This window comes from Emydura macquarii, unplaced genomic scaffold, assembly GCF_026122565.2.
Source record: "Emydura macquarii macquarii isolate MOO-44397 ecotype Brisbane River unplaced genomic scaffold, CSIRO-AGI_Emac_v2 contig_705, whole genome shotgun sequence".
In the NCBI taxonomy this organism is placed as follows: domain Eukaryota; kingdom Metazoa; phylum Chordata; order Testudines; family Chelidae; genus Emydura; species Emydura macquarii.
The window spans coordinates 7,393,448-7,411,856 of NW_027130842.1; the positions used below are offsets into that span (position 1 = coordinate 7,393,448).

At 37.6% G+C, this 18,409-nt stretch overlaps 1 protein-coding gene across 1 annotated transcript in view; it reads left to right on the top strand.

The window, feature by feature from the left end:
- UTRN (utrophin) overlaps positions 1-18,409 on the top strand; it is a 503,387-nt gene that overhangs the window by 199,148 nt on the left and 285,830 nt on the right. The window contains exons 51-52 of the mRNA XM_067542236.1: positions 1,732-1,886; positions 3,392-3,581. Coding sequence (XP_067398337.1) covers positions 1,732-1,886; positions 3,392-3,581 — 345 coding nt within the window. The remainder of the gene's footprint in view (positions 1-1,731; positions 1,887-3,391; positions 3,582-18,409) is intronic.

Here is an 18,409-nt window from a genome sequence, read left to right on the forward strand (position 1 = left end):
GCCCTACTCCTCAGCTTCAGGGGCTCAGGTTTTTAACCACGTCCAGGTTCTTTCAGTTTCCCACCTTGAGGCTCCCTATGGATACAGCTTGGGACCTTCCCCTAATGGGATCAGCTGTCTGGCCTGGTGAAAACTGGTGAAGCCTGGTGAAGGAAAAAATTGACACCTGCTTTGTCCTTCTAAGCATCAGTAAATGGAGGGCTTTCAGAAATGTACATCCGTTTTCTCAACTGTGTGTAATCTAACTCTTGCCTGAATTAAACCTAATAGTCATATAGCAAACAATACTATAACAATCAAACAGCTGGACATGTGCATTCATTAAAATATTACTGGCCTCTTCTACATCTGTCACAGAGCCAAATTTAGAGAATCCATAGTGATCTAATGAAGATCCTATGCCTCTTCACGGACTGACCCTGGCAACAACCCATAGCTTTCCCTTGTCCACAGTGCCCTGGGAGTCCCTTTTAAAGCAATATCCACAGGGCCAGAAGGTGTCCACCACCACTGGATTTGAGGCTTCCCACTTTCTGTATTCCATCTGCCCAGTCAGTCATTGCTCTTCACACTAAAAGGATCTCAACTCTGTGTCTAATTCTCTCATTTTATATGTGAGGGTTGAGATCCAGACCTGACCTTCTGTAATAAGTTACTACTGTATAATTGGTTACTAAGTTACTGACAACATAACCCATGTTCTTCTTCTTCTGGAAGCAAGCAGTTTTAAGAGGACATCTGCATAGGCAATGATCTAGTACTGTCAGTATTCCTCTTTGACTCTTGCTCTGCCATTAAACTCGCTCTCTGGATATCAGAGTTAGTGCCCAGCAGGTAACATGCTAGAACAGTGGATCAGAGTTAAACCTGTCTGCAGTGGGAGTAAAATGGTTCACTGTTTGTTAGAGGATTTAATTTAAATGTTTATGTTAATAAATATAAAATTAACAGATAATGTCGCATGAACAAAGCATGTAAAATGAAGAGTTTAGACTAAATATTTGTAGATTATGGAAATATATTTATTCACTCGTTATGGATATGCATGCATAATGGACTTGTCTCATGCTCTGCAGTTTGAACTTTGACTTTCCTTAACTTCAGAAAAAATTGTTTAATTGCCACTTACGTTCTCTATGTTGTTAATATGTAATATTAAATTTGTAAGTGAACATGCATTGTGCACTTCTGATCTTTGTTCGCCAAGTTAAAGTGATGGCATAGCATTCTCTGTAAAGAGAGCAGACCTACATATCTTGAAGAAAAATTCCAACCTCTCCCATTTTAATAGCAGGAGGTGCATGTCTCATAAGAGGTTTCACGTTGAACACTGTGCTAGAAAAATTATATGAAACAGACTTTTTGAAAAATATTTCTGTTTTGAAGTTCATCTTTATTTTACTCCGTAGTTTGCTTACCATCTGGCAAAGAGATGGGCAATGAAATGCAGAACAGAATTTGTGTAGTCTAATGTTCTCTTTGGCAAATATTTTCTGTTTCTCATCTGTTTCTATTTTGAATAGTCCATTAGCATCTATTGTAATTTATAGTGCCCTGATAATAGGTGATTTACATCAGACAAGAAAACATACAAACACCCACTGACTGTAAAAACTGTTTATAATAATTTAACACGATTCAAAATATGAGAAATTAGACTTTGATTTTAAGTTTGCTCTGATGCCTTGTTTATTTTTACTGTCTTTACTTATTCTGAAATTATTCCTTTAGCTGCTCATACAAGAACTGTGCAAAGGGGACATCACTATGGCTACATTCAATGACCTCTCTAATAAACTTCTTCTGAACTACAGTGATGATGACACAAGGAAGGTGAAGGAAATCACTGACCAGTTAAACACATCTTGGAGAAACCTGAATCATAGGTAAGTTGAAGGTTCTCTTGAGTGAAAATATTGTACATGGCAAATCTAGATCTTGCTGTTTTAAATAGCCAAAATATTGGACATAAACTCATGGATATGAAAGGCCCTCGTAGGTCATATAATCTCATTTCTCTTCCGTAGCATGCAGGATTATTACTGTTCAATAGTCACAAATATTATAATATTTATTTTTGAGTATTTCTAATGATGAGTTTGCACAACTGATCCTGGCAGACTTTTCCCATGCATATACTGAGCTTCTTGTTAAAAATTAAATAAATAAAATTTAAAGTTGTCACAATTTTTCCTTTGTTCAGTCTCATTTCTTTGCCTCTAGCCATTCCTCTCTGCAACACTTGGAACAATTCTTCCCTTTCTTTGAAATCAGCACCCTTTAGATATTTGTAGATGGTTTCTGAGTTTTCTTTTTGGGAGGCTATATGTATTCAGTTCAGTCTTCTGACATATGTTAATTCCTGTGAGTCTCTTCAGATCTTGGGGTTTCTTTATCTGAATTGCCTCGTTTGTCATTTTTTGGGAGTCCAGCATGTGGTACCTTTTTATTTTTCAATGTGAGTTTCTAACCTGAGGAACTGTAAGAACTGTACATTATTCTCTTCTTGAAATTTACTTATTTACACTCATTGGTAAAGATGTATTTATCTAAGCACTAAAAGTCTTTCAATAAAAATATGGGCCTACACATAACTTATGTGCATAGTACTAGTGCCTGCAAGATAATCAAATCTCCATTCAAATCCTTTTTTATATTTTTAGTAGCTGACAGACAAATGACATAAGATGGATATTTTTTGAATATCAAAAGCTCTAAAGGACAATACTTGTCTTGCCCAATAATTTAGTGATGATGCAGCAGGGAGAATTGTTGTTAGGGGAAAAATTCAGTGTGTTAAAAAGTCTTTTTAAATAACTACAACCTTTTTGTGTTTGTGGAAGCCTTGTATCTTCAGGGTATAGAAGTCGTTTAGCTCTCCTAAATGAGTGCAAATGAAGTACGTCTTTTCCATTTTCCACAATGCTGTAATGTGTAAAACATATACAGTTTTAGAGAAATTGTTTCTATTCACTACAAAAGGCCCTTCTACTGCTCTCTCTTCAGATGGTGGTTGGCGATAACAGCAGTGAGAAAAACATTCAAATTGTAGAAATAACAGCTTCTCACACTTGAGATGTCACAAACCCATTATGGTAACACACAGAGGGAAATGCTAGGTTTTATTGAATAATTTGTATCCCCTTCACACTGTTAAGTGGCTTGGGTGTAATATATGTAGTCAGTACATAATGTGTGAGGATAGATACAGATACAGTGTTCCAGGAAACAATGATATAGCACACAAGGAAACAAGTAGGAACAGACTGTGCAGTTTTCTTAGTCATTTATATTAATGAATAGTTAGATCATCTTACAGTTCATGATTCACATAATATGGTATGTCATAATGGAAACAAAATTAAGATGCCTGTCTCATTTGTGCTTTCAGAGCTGGTGATAGGCAGAATGCCTTGGAGGTTGACCTGAAGATAGTGCAAGCCTTACTCAAAGATCTAGAGGGCTTCCTCAAGTGGATGCAAGAGGCAGAAACTACAGTTAATGTCCTGGCAGATGCATCCCAACGGGAGAATGCTCTAGAGGACAGTGCCTGTATTGCGGAACTGAAAAAACAGATGCAGGTAAGAGCATGAGAGAATTCTGTAATTATTGTTTGCTGCTTCTCTGCTCTTGTGATCCTGGCAGGGAAAAGGCACCTAGTAAGCTGGAAATCCTGCGTCTTATTCAATAAAACAATATTTCAAAATAGCAATGGGCATGGAGGGAGTTATTGATTTAATGCAATATAAGAATCCTGACTAGGGGTTGAAACAAGGGTATCCAGCCTTTGTCCTGGGCCACCTGTATCCATCAGGCTTTAAATTGTGACCATTGGGGATAGCTGTGTTAAGAAGAACATGTATATTTGATTATGAATTGAAAATGTGCTCCCTGAACCACCCCCAGTGATTCTTTAACTTAAGCGCTGGACTCTGTCCAGTCACTAGGGAGCACAGATATAGGAGACAGCCTCTTCAGCTGCTTCCCATACTCCCCTTCCTCTCAGCCACTTTCCCTGCAGCCCCAGCAGCAGAGCTGATGTCAGCCAGGAGTGCTTTGAGCAGTTGATGTCCTTTACCTGCTGCTTAGCAGTTCCCCTGCTGGTCACTAGCTGCATTACCGGGGAGTGAGAGGAGAAAGTGGTTTTGCTTGCTCCATTGCCTACTTCCTTGCCAAATTGGGAATCCTAGCAATAATGGAATAGAAGTTTTAATGGCTCTACCTGGACTTAGGGGGATATCTAGCAAAGAAAAGCTCCCCCTCTCTCTCACAGCCTCTTGGGAAAGGCCAAAAGGAGGTGGGGGGAGAAGAGACTCTCCCCCTGGGGATAGCCAGAGTGCAGCGCACTCCAAGTACTCCCCTTCTCTGTACCCAACAGGCTCCTTCATTGGCATATGCGGGGAGGGAGATACAAGGTTCCGCCTTAGGGGCACAACCGGAGGAGAGCAGGGCAGAGAATATGTCCCAAAGTGTTGACTGGAGATGCTTGACCTCTTTGTAATGGTATGTTTGGGCCTCTAGCTGAAAAAGTTGGAGGCTACACGATTAAAATAAATGTCCATGTTTTGCGTTTGTGTTAGGAGAGAAATGCTTAGAATGGCTTCTGAAGAAATATGGATTCTAGGGTTGCCCTATTGACATCATGTGAACTCCCTTCACACCTATCCCCCTTTCTTCCTAATTTTTTTGGAATATGTTGTTTCTCCTTCAGTTAGTTTACTTCGTTATCTAGTGTAATATATTCTGTGTTTATGTACAAATACATGGGGAAGGAAAGCACAATAGCTGAGTCAGCCACACAAATCCAGGACCAGATTTGGAGTAATACCTTTTCGTGGTCAAAGTTGCTGGTGCTTGAGTAGCTTTTAATGAACAAGAGTTTGCTAGAATGAGTTGTGAAGTTGATCTAAGTATATCTACTCTGAATTTAAATGAAACTAACCAATCTAAAGTATGTGATTAAAACGAAAAGTCTAGAGAAAGAGCAGTTTATTATATGGGCTTAGTTCTGTGGCAGACAGTGTGACCTACCAATGCTTTAATATGGCCAGTCAAACTATTCCTCTCTAGATGTGTGGTTGTTCATACAACTGTTGTGCCATGGTAGTAAACTTGTGTGTAATCATCTTCCAGGAATTACCATTTTTTTAAAAACACTCCTCTACCGTGGGTAAATAATCACAAAAGCAGGAGATAAGTCCAACACAAATTGGAAATACTGTAACAATACATTGTGTACCAACAGGAAATGTAAGGGGTCTGAAATGGGACAACAGAGAGAATTAATCATCTGAGGCAGTGTGTTGTGGACATGATTCTCCATTGCCTTGTATAGTCATTTACACCTGTGCAAAGGCAAAATGAAAATGTTAGTGTTTTACCCCCCTCTGCACAGGTGTAAATGAGTACACAAGGGGTAAGACAGTGGAGAATCAGTGGAAACCCTTATTTTGGCCTTCATATCATGAGGTGTGATCACCTTTCTATAGTTGTTTATAGCTAAGTTTCCATTTTTAAAATGGCAGAGATCTTCTTTTGTGGGGGAGCACTGGTGGGTGAGTGCTGATCTAACTTTTTTGCATGCTAATGGAGAAGCTGTACGCTAGCTCTTCCTGCTGTCTGTGGCTACAAACCATCCTCAAGGAACTAAGGTCTTGTTTTGTGGCCACAGAGAAGCTAGAGGTGACTGCTTGGGGATAAGAAAGCTCAAGCACAGCCACCTGTCCACCTCCCTTCGTTCAGCACCCTTAACTTTCTGTCTTTCCTATGCCTGTACTCTGAGGTGCACAGCACACCAGAGGGGGCATAGTCTCCAAACCTCCCCATGAATCAACATATAATTTTACGTTCCCTTTCAAATATGAAAGGTTTAGCTATAGCACATATCAAAGGCTCTCCTTGCTCAGTGACTTTTGAAATAAATCCCCCATCCCAGCTTTCACTCTCTGGTGTGCATTAGTCTTCTAAAAGTATAGATTTTCATATTATTGTATTGACATAACAATTCCAAAGTCTATTCCTGTGTTTTCAGACATTTGTTTTTTCTCTTGAGTGTTGATTTCTGCACTGTGCAGTTAATCTTTCTTCTTATACCTACAAGAAAAGGAAATAAAATTACTCCAGATTCAGACCTATAGTATCTGTTCACATTAAAAAGATTTATTTTTTCCTCCTGTGCTGTTATATACAATAACACGGAACTGTGTTTTTCTCATCATTTCATGTGTTTAAATGCACAAAGAATTGTATTTCCTAAATCAAATTGATTACAAACCATATGCTGTGCTCACACTGTTCTTGCTCTTATGAGAAACTGTATAGGAGAACTATACACTGATTGAGTCTCATTTTACGAGAGGTTCAGATTGCAATGTGTCATGGATGAAACTTTATGCTATCCGCTTGTAGGCAAAACCTGACTTTTACTATCTGTTTGTTTTTTGGAAGAATGTTATTTTGATACATGTCTTACTAGTCAAAATTAAGCCCACTACTTAAAGTAGCAATTCTCTTTTAGTAGATCTCTTCCCTTGCATTATGGCAAGGCTAATTCAAGTGGTTTGCAACTCAAGTCACACTGCATTGTCAGTGATCTAGGGTTTGTGGAAGTCTTGTTTCCTTCAACTGAGATTTTTTTTAATGTTAAAGTCAATGTGAAACAAAATCCACCAACTTTGACGTAAGATAAAGGGTGAAATGGAGGAAATTCATGGGTAGGACAGCAGTTTTCCTTAATTCCCCCTCACTGTGCCTAGATATTGCAGTAGGTGTTCATATAATATTAGTACTGAGCTGGTGCCCAAAGATTCTGATCATGTCCTCGTTGTGCTATACAAACTTATAGAAAAGCACGGTGAATGCAGAAAGATCTTACTATCTAATTTGAAACAAGACACAAGTGAGGGGTTAACAAATAATAGAGGAGAAGACTAAAGGGACATGACTGGATTCCAAATTTACACAGATTAACTGTTGCATAATTTGATGGTTATAAATCATTAGGAGGTTTAAAAAAAAAAAAAGATAAAATGAACTCAACTAGTTTAACCTTGTTGTTATTGGTGGTCTAATTCCTTGTGTATATTGGATACAATGGGGGTGGGGTATTGGGTGATGAGGAAAATGGCACAGTTGTAAAAAGAGAGGGAAGATTTGCAGTGCAGGAAATCTGTTTGGCCCTAGGAAGTCCAGAAGTGTTTAGTGGCATGGGAAGGGAAGTGGAGGCATCAGATATTGAATGTAAGTCAGGGTTAGGGGTTGAAGGAACAGACTTTGTGGTGGATGAAAGGGGCAGAAGAGTCTAACTGGAGTGAGTAGAATGTTGCCACCATAATACTGCTTTGGGGGAAGGACTGAATGGAGACGGAGGTGAGAGAGGATAGAGAAAGGCACAGAGAGTGGTGTGGAAATCAAGAGTACTGATGGTTGGGAGATTACAAAAAGACAGGATGGAAGGGCGGGTGGACTATGCTTTGGAAATTAGGTGGTGGTTGGTAAGAAGGAAATTGCTCTCGTTCTGATCTTTCCATAGTCAGTGTGCAGTTATGTTGGGTTTGAGGAGTGGCCATTTTGGTGAATAGAAGAGTTGATTCAGTAAAATGAGGAGGTAAGAATAAGGAGGTGGAAAGTAAAACGGCCCGTTAGGAAATCTATTTGAAAATTGTTCAAGGAGGAAGAACCTACGGCGAGGGACCCACCCTGGGAGGCTGAGAGAGGAGGCTGGTGTTGGACAGAATAATCTTTTTATAAGCTTCAGTGAAGAAGGCTGACTCTAGTCAGATTCCATGCAGAGGAGATTATCCCATTCCGAACACAGGGTGCAGAAGAACAGGTTGGCATTAGCACAGGTAGAAGGAGGGAGATATGCACATAGGAGACTTGGAAGAGGGGGAGGTATGCAAGGTATGCAAGGGAATGAGAAAATGAAGAGCACAGAGGAAAGAGAGAGAAAATAATTAGATGGAGAAAATATTTAATGTGGAGATAAAAGAATGAAATGAGGAGAGAGAATGAGTGGGAGCGGTGACTGAAGAAATTAAAAATACAAAAGCAAGTAAAGATAGTTTAAGAACAGTAAAGTGTTTAGTTTGCCCATATTCCTACCTTTTTGTTGTTTTTCTCCAAAATGGGAGTATTCAGAAGGGGGAAAAATGGATTGCCTCTCAGGGGACCAAGGCAGGAGGATATAAAATCTTCTTCTAACTGATCACATCTGTCTGAAAGGGAGTACGCCAGCACTTGAAACATTTAAAGTCAAGCGTTTGCTTCAAAGCTATACAGTGCCTGAGGTTCTGTGAATTTGACAGAGCGTTAATGTTACTTTTAATTGGTGACTACATGCTATACTGATTGATGCACTAGAAAGGTGTATAGAGATGTTCACATAGATAATATGCAGATTAAATTGTAGGTATGTAGTTGTATTAATTTTTTCAGATTTTCAAACTAAACCTGAAATCAGATATTCTAACATTGGCTATCCATTCAGGCTAGACATTGGAAAAAAATGTGTATCTTCTTGGTGAACAGGTAAATTATATTATTCTAAGTTTATACAATATATTCAACTCTTCAATCTTAAAATAAGCATACAGTACCAGTTGCTGCCTCATTCTCCTCCTCTTCATCTTGTGCTGTGAACCGCATCTCATTATCCTAATTCAGTGGCTACCCTCTTCTATACTGTGACCCCATGTTACAAATAAAAGTTTGAACTCGTTAATTTGGAATATAAATGTATACCCCAAATCAAAAAAGACAGTAGGAGTACCAAAAGAATGCAACAATGGCTAAACAGCAGATTAATGGATGCCATTAGAGCTAAAAGGCATCTTTTAATATTTGAAGGACAAATCCTAATGAGGGAAATAGGAAGGAGCACAAACTCTGGCAGGTAAAATGTAAAAATTTAATGAGGCAGGCCAAGAAAGAATATGAGAAGCAACTTGCTAAAGATGCAAAAGTTAACAGTAAAAAATTATTTAAGTACATCAGAAACAGGAAGCCTGCCAAACAGGCAGTGGTACCATTAGATGACAAAGATGTTAAAGGAGCACTTTCAGACAAGTTAAATTAATACCTTGCATTGGTCTTCACAGCAGAGAATGTGGGAGAGATCCCCACATGAGAAAGAGATTCTCTTTGGGTAACAAATCTGAAGTACTGTCCCAAACTGATATGCTAGTAGAAGAGGTTTTAGAACAAATTGACAAATTAAACACTAAAAAGTCACCAGGACCAGATGGTATTCACTCTGAGTTCTGAAGGAACTCAAATTGCAGAACTATTAACGATAGTATGTAACCTATCACTGAAATCAGTCTCTTTGCCAGATGACTCGAAGGTGGATAATGTAATGCTGATTTTTAAAAAGGGCTTCAGAAGAGCTCCTGTCAGTTACAGTTCAGTGAGCCTAACTTCAGTACTGGGCAAAGTATAGAACTATAGTAAAGAACAAGAATTATCAGACACAAAGATAAACATGATTTGTTGGGGAAGAGTCAACACTGTTTTTATAAAGGGAAATCATGCCTCACCAATTTGTTAGAATTCTTTGAGGGAGCATGAGGGACCATGAACAAGCATGTGGTTAATGGTGATCCAGTTGATATAGTTGTACTTGGATCCCTCATCAAAGGCTATTAAGGAAACTAAGTAGCCATGGGATAAAGGCAGAAAGTCCTCTCATGGATCAGTAACTGGCTGAAAGATGGGAAACACAGGTTGGAATAAATGGTCAGTTTTCCCAATGGAGAGCCGTGAATGACAGGATCCCTCTTGGATCTGTGCTGGGACCTGCTGTTCAACATATTTATTAATTTTCTGGAAAAGGAACAGAGAAGTGGAAAAGTTTGCAGATGATATAAAATTGTTCAAGATAGTTAAATCCTAAGCAGACTGTGAGGAGTTAGAGGGCTCTCACAAAACTGGGTGACTGAGCAACAGAGTGACAGATGAAATTCAAAATTGTTAAGTGCAAAGTAATAAACATAGGAAAATAATATAAAAATAATGCCAACTATAATTATACAGTGATGGGTTCTAAATTAGCTGTTACCACGAAAGAGGTCTTGGAGTCACCATGTCGTCATTTGGAGTTCTGTGAGAACTTCCACTCAATGCACAGCAGCAGTCAAAAAGGCTAACAATATGTTAGGAACTATTAGAAAAGGGACAGATAAAAGACAGAAAATATCATATTGCAACTATATCAGATCCAGAGGGCATCCACCCCTTGAATGCTGTGTGTAGTTCTGGTTGCTCCATTTCAAAAAGGATATAGTGGAACTTGAAAAGGTTCAGAGAAAGGCAACAAAGATAATCAAGGATATGATACATTCCACATGCGGAGAGCCTAAAAAGATTAGGGCTGTTCAGCTTGGAAAAGAGACAACTAAGGAGGGATATGAAAGAAGTCTGTAAGATCATGGATGGTGTGAAAATAGTGAAGTGTTATCCTTGCACACAATACAGGATCCAGGGTTCACAAGATGAAATTAATGGGCAGCAGGTGGAATAGAAACAAGAGGAAGTACTTTTTCATACAACTAACCTATGGAACTCATTGCTAAATTAATATGTTAATTTAATTTTTTTTTCTGGTCTATTTTGATGTCACATATAATAGTTGTATGAGTGCATTTCCTTTTCTTTCAGAGATGTGGTTATGACTGGCGATGTATTTTACCCTCCATTTGGAGAATTTTTAAGATGCCATGATGATGGAAGCCATGTAAATGAATGTAAAAATAATTCAACAAGGTTTTGCTCCTTTGGTGGTGGTCTTCCCTGTTTGTTGTTTTTAGATGGGTTTGTAGAACACTCATTTTTACAAGTTTTCATTGACTACCTTACCCACTTTAATCAAAGTTGGATCTGTCTCTGTTTTGAGGCAGTGAAATCATCCAGTGTTTACTCTGGCTGTTTTGCTTCCTATTGTGTTGACATTTTTGGATGTTTTTTTCCAGCAATAGCTCTAACACAAACGAAAATGTCTTTATTGAATCACCTGTGTATGCAATAAGACAGGTGACGAATGTGGTGATGCTGTAAGATTGCCACGTATGTTGGTTGGATTATACCTGGAGTATGTTATAGGTATAAAAAAATCCCACATTCTTATTTCTGCTGTTAGATAGTTTGCTTAAGTAATACTACTTTATGGTGAATATATATCAAAATGTTGCCTCTCCAGATTCAAGCCGGTGGAGATCCTGTCTAGGGATGGGGATCGTGACTTGAAATGTTCAGTTTGCCAAAATCATATTCTCACTCCTGTTGTTTCCCTTTCTTAATGAGTCATTCAGGAAAGGGTTCTAATTGGAAATAGCATCTTAAAAACATTCATATTTACCGGCATGGAAATTATTCATTTGGGAGCCCTTTGGATGAATTAGCTTTGAGAGTTTTCACAGGAAAGAGATTTGTCTCCTGCAGTTTTTCCTTTTGTATTAGATAATCTAGATTTGAGACGTGCCTGTATGTGATTTATTAGCCCTTAACATATGGCTGATTTAATTAGGGCAGGTATCCCTCTGCTCTTCTTTCAAGATTGATAACACGGTCTGTTCACTCATTCCACAGCTCTGCCAGAGCTGCATTTAGTCTGAGAGCGAGAACATCCTTCTCCAGAGTGAGGGAGTGAATGCCATTCTCTCGCTCTCAATATAAAACAGCTACAAAGGAAGAACTATTGTGATACGTTGGAGCTGTCTTCCTAAGGGAATTCTGTTTTATTTTTGTGGCTTTAATGTTTCAGTTAATAACCTTGTCTGCTATTCAGTGCATTCCAGTATGGTAGCAGACCCTCGGCTGCTCAACAACTTCATTCATTCTCTGCGCATGCTGAGCTGAGCAAATACTGTCTAGGAGGATCTGTGAAGGTTTTTATTTTCTTGGGTTTTGTTTTTAATTGAGAGAAACTTATGCTCTATCAACCTTCTTTGCCTTTGGAACATATAAAGCTTTGTAGCTCTCAAAAGCAATCCTGAAAGGGAGCATGCTCAGAGAGCTGGCAAATCGTTGTCCAGTGACCCGGAGGAAATGATAGTTGCTCTTCATTTATAATGCAAATTCTGAGGTATCTTCAGAAGTGTGGCAAACTTAAAATGATGGCTGTGGTGAGAACATCTCTGCAGAAAGTTGTGGTGTTGTTGCATCGCTTGCAGAGGATGGCAGTTTCTTCTCCACGTTACCAAAAGCTTTGTAAGGTGAGTAAAAATGGGAAAAAACCAGACTCTTGGGAGTCTGCAGACCTTTTTATCTCAAAAAGCCAACAAATAGGGTGGGTGGCAAGAAGGTATCCTACGCTAGACAATACATTTTGAAAGCCTGTTATATTCTGTTGTATGTACATATATGAGAGTTATTCAAGAATGTGAAATGTGTTCCTTTAAATGCATTCCCTGAGTTTTTTGGAGAAAATGTTATTTGGCTAACATTGAAGCATTTCTGGGAAGAAAGTGTTAACATTCAATTATATTCCCCAAAACTCTATTTTTTGGAAGATGGTTAGTTATGGACAAATGTCTTATGGTTTTTTAACTCCTACTTAGCCATTATCCAGGATATTAAGCTTTCTTAAATTCCATTTTTGTTTTTGAATTGAACAAAACTTTAAGCAAGCATATGATTTCAGCAGGTTAATAAACAGTGTTACCACTTCTACCTTCCTACTCTATTTTTATAGTGTTCTACAAAATCAAAAGAAAAAAAATGGATGACAATCATGTTCACAAATGTGACAACTTTTTGTTTTAATAGAATTATTATCTCATTCTTTGAGATTGAATGTTCAGATTCTTGCAGGACTGTAGTATTGTTCCATACATTACCCAGACACAGCTGGACAACTTTGCTGCTGTGGAAGTGTGCCATGCAGCCCTCTAGAAGTCAACTTTATTTAAGAGGATGGTCACTACATAGATGTGAGACACTTGGATGCAAGTGTGTTTGTGTGTGTGTGTGTGTGTGTGTAATGGTAACGGTCATTCTCTTATGGATTATTGGAGCGTAACAGGTGGATTCTCTTTCATGACTTTTGACAGTATAGAAATTGAGACAGGTGTGTGGCCATGAGAAAAAAAGTGCTTATGATGTTTTAAAATCTTTTTGTTTTATACTGGAAGTAAACACAGATTGCATGTGAGGTATGTAAACCATCGCATATCTGTAAGGAGACTGAAAAGTTCTCAGCGTTCATTCTTTGTTAGATTGGAATATTACATGCTACTAGCCAATCATTGTGAAGTTTTGCATCAATGTGATACATTTTCTTTTGAGGGAATTTTGGAAGTGAAATAAGCTACAAAGCCATTTTCCAAGCGCTTTATATTCTTTCATTACCTTTTTCTTTACTTCCAAACTTGACTATAAAGTGATAGCTGTTTCAAAAAAGTTAGGTTTGTACAGGTAGAGTTTTGGCATGTCAGGATGTTCATATTCCCTTTGTATACACACTTGAAATTGTTCCCTGTTTACATAATGTAGTTGTGGTGTTTCTGTTAACAGAAATGAATAATTGAGACTAGCTAGTTTGATGTGTAAATACAAGTTATTTAAGGATGTCTACTTCAGTAACTTTTTGTCATTTTCACAATGAATCATCTAATTTGCTTTGGTAAAGACATTTCTCATGCAAATAAAGCAATTTTTTATGAAAGGAGTGGACAAAGTTCATTCTCATTTGCTTTTGCCACATTACTAGTAAGTATGAATACGTAAAGCATCTTTTTAGTCATTTTTGTTTTTATGTTTGTATACATAACATAATGCAACAGAATGTTTGTTAGTCAACCTGGTAGGACTCAATGAATCCTTTACATGGTCGGTAATAGCAGCTAAGTGGAATGGACATCTAGAAATTATTTAGGTATATAGTTTGCTAAGTTTACATCTACCCAAGGGATACTAAAAATCTTAAAGAAGCTGTTACTTAGAACATATTTTCTGACTGAGTAGTAAGCTCTGGGAAACTTGATTAGTTTAAAATTACACATTGTATGTTTTTCTTTAAATGCTATGCTTCAGTGCTCTAAAAGATAACCCGGTGTTCAATTAAGCCAGAGTTTGAATTGCCCTGCCCTGCTAAATCAGCTGTAGAAAAAGAAAAATTTACAATCCCAGCCATTTCCAGCAGGTGTCAGTGTAAGGCAGTGGTATGTGAGACTGACGATGGAACATTAATGCTCAGAAGCAAAAATGGAATGAAAATTACAAATTAAAAGCAACTTTTAACAAAATCAGTATTTACACTCTTACATTGTTGTCTCCACCTCCTCAAATCTTTGAAAAAATATGTAGTATGTACTACTTTTGTATATTTGTGGAAATATAGAGTTAACAAATTCTGCATGAGACGTTGAATAATCATTATTAGGGTTCTGAATATGTTTTATTGAATGAACAAATTGGTGCCTCTCTGTTATTTTTCTTGTTGCATAACCTAGCAAATACTAATTAAATTCCATGTAAAAGAAGCCACCTCTGAGGTTAGTGAAAAAGTCAGCTGTGGCAAAGAAATTAACATCAACAATATGAATGCTCAGACAAACAGGGTGCTTATCTAATTAAGTACATCATAAATAAAAAGCAGTCTTTATCCTCAAATTATATTCAGAATTGTTTTTCTTCTAATTTAGCAGTGTGATCAGACTAAATTTGTTAAAAGTAGAAACAAAACCCAGCCCTCCCTTGAAGTACATTTAGAATGTTGCTAAAATAGAAAATGATAGGAAATTAAGAGTTCAGCTTAATATTTCATATGTGAGGTATTCCTTTTTTCTCCTTGGACTTCTCCATACAAAGACCTCTTTTTCTGATGGTCTTCCATTGAACCTGAAAATTATTGTACTTTGAAATCAATGGCACTTGAGGACGTAACTAGTACATGTAGCAGCAGAACATAGACAATGTACCAGAACTTACATAGACTGTCATTATTCAAATAAGTTCCAGAGGGGTAGCTGTGTTAGTCTGTTTTTAGCAAAACGAGAGTCCTGTGACATCTTAAAGACTAACACATTTATTTGGGCATAAGCTTTCTTGGGCAGAAACCCACTTCGTCGACGAAGTCTTTGAGGTGCCACAGGACTCTCGTTATTATTCAAATGGTTAACTTTGCCTTACTTGTGAGACACTTAAAAGTTTCTTGCATCATAGAATTCAGAAGTAAGAGATGGAATAACCTAAAAGGTCTATTATCCAATGGAGGATTGTTCCAAGAGCCCATTTTCTACTATGTCCAGACTGGTTTCAGGTATTTTGGGAGTGGATGAGATTGTCATTGAAGACCAGAAAAATTGCTTCTTGAGAAGGTATAAAACTCACAGATCTTTCCCCAAAGGGCAAAACTATAACATTACATATGAAAATACTATATGAAATTAAAAGCTTTTATGAATGCTTCTAACATAAATGATAAAATGGTATAGCTGGTAAATGTAGGGACATTTTGAAATATGTATTATGTTCATGGAGAATTACGACACACTATTAGCATACATGCAGACCAGTTAAGAGAGAAAATGGGAAAGTCAGTTGGTATTTGATAGAGAGAATATTCTTCTGAAAAAACGTGTTAATCAAAAAAAAAATTTAAAACATATTATAAAAAATGTACATAAAATATATGCAGTCTCAGACCTGCAATGATATTAAACTTTACTCCTGAATTGCCACACAACTTACATGAGTTAGCGGCTTCCTCAGATGTAAAACTAAATGATACATCAGAACAAAGTATTCTGGGTTCCTGTTGTATAAATTAATATTTTAAAAATGCTGTTCCTTCTTTTTCATTGTTTATTTTCACTAGACACTATTGTTGAATATACTAAGACATAGTAATGTTGAAAGTATAGGTTCATAGAAGTGTAGGACTGAAAGGACCTTGGTAGGTCATCTAGTCCAGTCCCCTGAACTGAGGCAGGACTAATTATGATCTAGACCATCCCTGACAAGTGTTTGTCTAACCTGTTCTTAAAAATCTCCAATAATGGAGATTCCACAACCTCCCTAGGTAATTTGTTCCAGTTCTTAAGTACCCTTACAGTTAGGAAGTTTTTCCTAATGTCCAACCAAAATCTCCCTTGCTGTAATGTAAGCCCATTACTTCTTGTCCTGTCCTCAGTAGTTAAGGAAAACAGTTTGTCACCCTTCTCTTTATGACAACCTTTTACGTACTTGAAGACTATTATCTTGTTCCTCCCTCATGTCTTGCTTACAACATTCCTGCTAATGCATCCCAGAATGATGGTCATTTTTTTTTTGCAACAGTTATACATTGTTGGCTCATATTTAGTTTGTAATCCACTATAGCCCCCAGATCTTTTTCTGCAGTACTCTTTCCTAGGCAATCACTTCCCATGCTGTATTTGTGCAACTGATTATTTCTTCCTATGTGTGGTAGCTTGCATTTGTCCTTATTGAATTTCATTCTATTTAATTCAGACCAATTCTCCAGTTTGTCAAGATCATTTTGAATTTTAATCTTCCAAAGCACTTTCAACCCTCCCAGTTTGGTATCATCCATAGACTTTATAAGTGTATTCTCTATGCCATTATCCAAATCATTTATGAAGGAAGATATTGAATGAAGTGAGTATAATGAATAATAAGGTAAGTCAAAGTGACCTTTCACAGTGATGTTGGTGATGTCCTTAGATTTTGAAAGGAGCAACAACTATAGGTCTTCTTATGGAAGTTTGAAAAACATTACTGGGAATAAAGCAACAACAACAACAAAATCAATACAGGGATAGTTGTGGCAAAAGGCAAGTAAAATTCTGGCCCACTGAGGTTTAATGCAAGTTTTGCCATTGACAAATCAATGGACCCAGGATTTCACCCTTAATATTTAAATGATCTGAACTTGATAAAGTATTGACATTTGTTCAAGTTGATGAAGTCGTGGCAATTAAATGGGGGCAAAAAAGGAGAAATGATAGCAGAGTAAAAGGACACTAGGAAAGAGAACAAGAAATTTCTGGAGCAACTCTCTTGGGATAGTCAAAACTACAGGATACTTTACTCCTGGAATTATTTAACTACCTAGATATTTGTTGAGTGATAAGTACAGCCATATGTACATAATGAAAGACATTCCTGAACTATGCATAAGACAAATTTATTATCAAAAAGGTAGAAACTCTGGATCTGATTCTCATTTATATTATGGCTGCTTTATATCATTCTGGCAGTGTGAAGAGACCTCAAAGTGAGAGTAAATGTAACTTATGCCCTATTTAAGGTTCCTTCACACTGCCAGAACTGCCTGATCGCATTAACAGCACAGCGAAAGTCCTGGAGTATGGCTGCTGCATTTGGGAATTTTACTGTGCTATGGCAGTGTCCACATGGGACGTGACTAAGCAGCAAGGTGATGCGCTGTAGATTCACACCTTGGCTTGCTGCTCAGTAACTTGCCATGTAGACAAACCATGAGACTTAGGTCCTCCATATAGGAAGATCTACCACCAGAGAGCTTGTTGACAAATGTAAGAACAAAAGGGAACCTTGGAATCAGTAACCGTGAGCTATTTGAATAAGGAATGAGTTTAAAGAATGCTCTAGTATGAGGATATTAGATTTCAGGAGAGAGAATTTTGAGGAATTGAGAAATCAAGTGAGTAATATCTGATGAGAGGCTGTATTAAGATCCACCTTTGTGGAAGAAGCATGAGGGAAGTATGATAATTGAAAGGCAACATACAATTAATGTTGAAAAATATGAAGGCTAAGAACAGTTAGTGGTCAGTATGCTTTTATAAAGTACCATTCAAAGATCTGAAAGTTGTTTTAAAAAAATCTGTACTGTAAATGGAAGGCAACCCAACATGAATGATGCATTGTCACTGAAGATTTATGTGACACAATTAAGAGAAGCGAACATGGGTTGATGGAATGCTAGTCAGAGGCTATGTCTTCACTGACGGCGGCAAATTCGCCATTGTCAGATTGACTTCTCTGGATCAACTGAGCGGTCAGTGAAGACCCGCTCAGTCGATCCAGAAATCGACATATTAAGACCACCTCATAGCGCTGCGTCGATTGGAACGCTGTTCCCGTCAGCGCAGTGCAGTGAAGACGGCGCACAGAAGAGAAGCAGAGAAGTCAATGGGAGTTGCGCATGTTTTTTGCGCAGTTTGCGTAACTCCAGTCGACTGCTAGCAGTCGACCGAAGTAAGTGAAGACAAGCCCAGAGACTAAAGGATTTAGGAAGGTTTTCTTTAAGAATTGAGTGGAAAGCAGAACTAGAGAGAAATTAATTAATAAATTGAGAGTGGTATTAAATGAATGCTTATTGAAAAATGAACACTGAACTTTAATCTGTCTCCAACAAGCAAAATAAAGAGATGTAGACAACTATGAAGTCTGAAAGATCCTATAAAAACCATTGCTGACAAAAAAA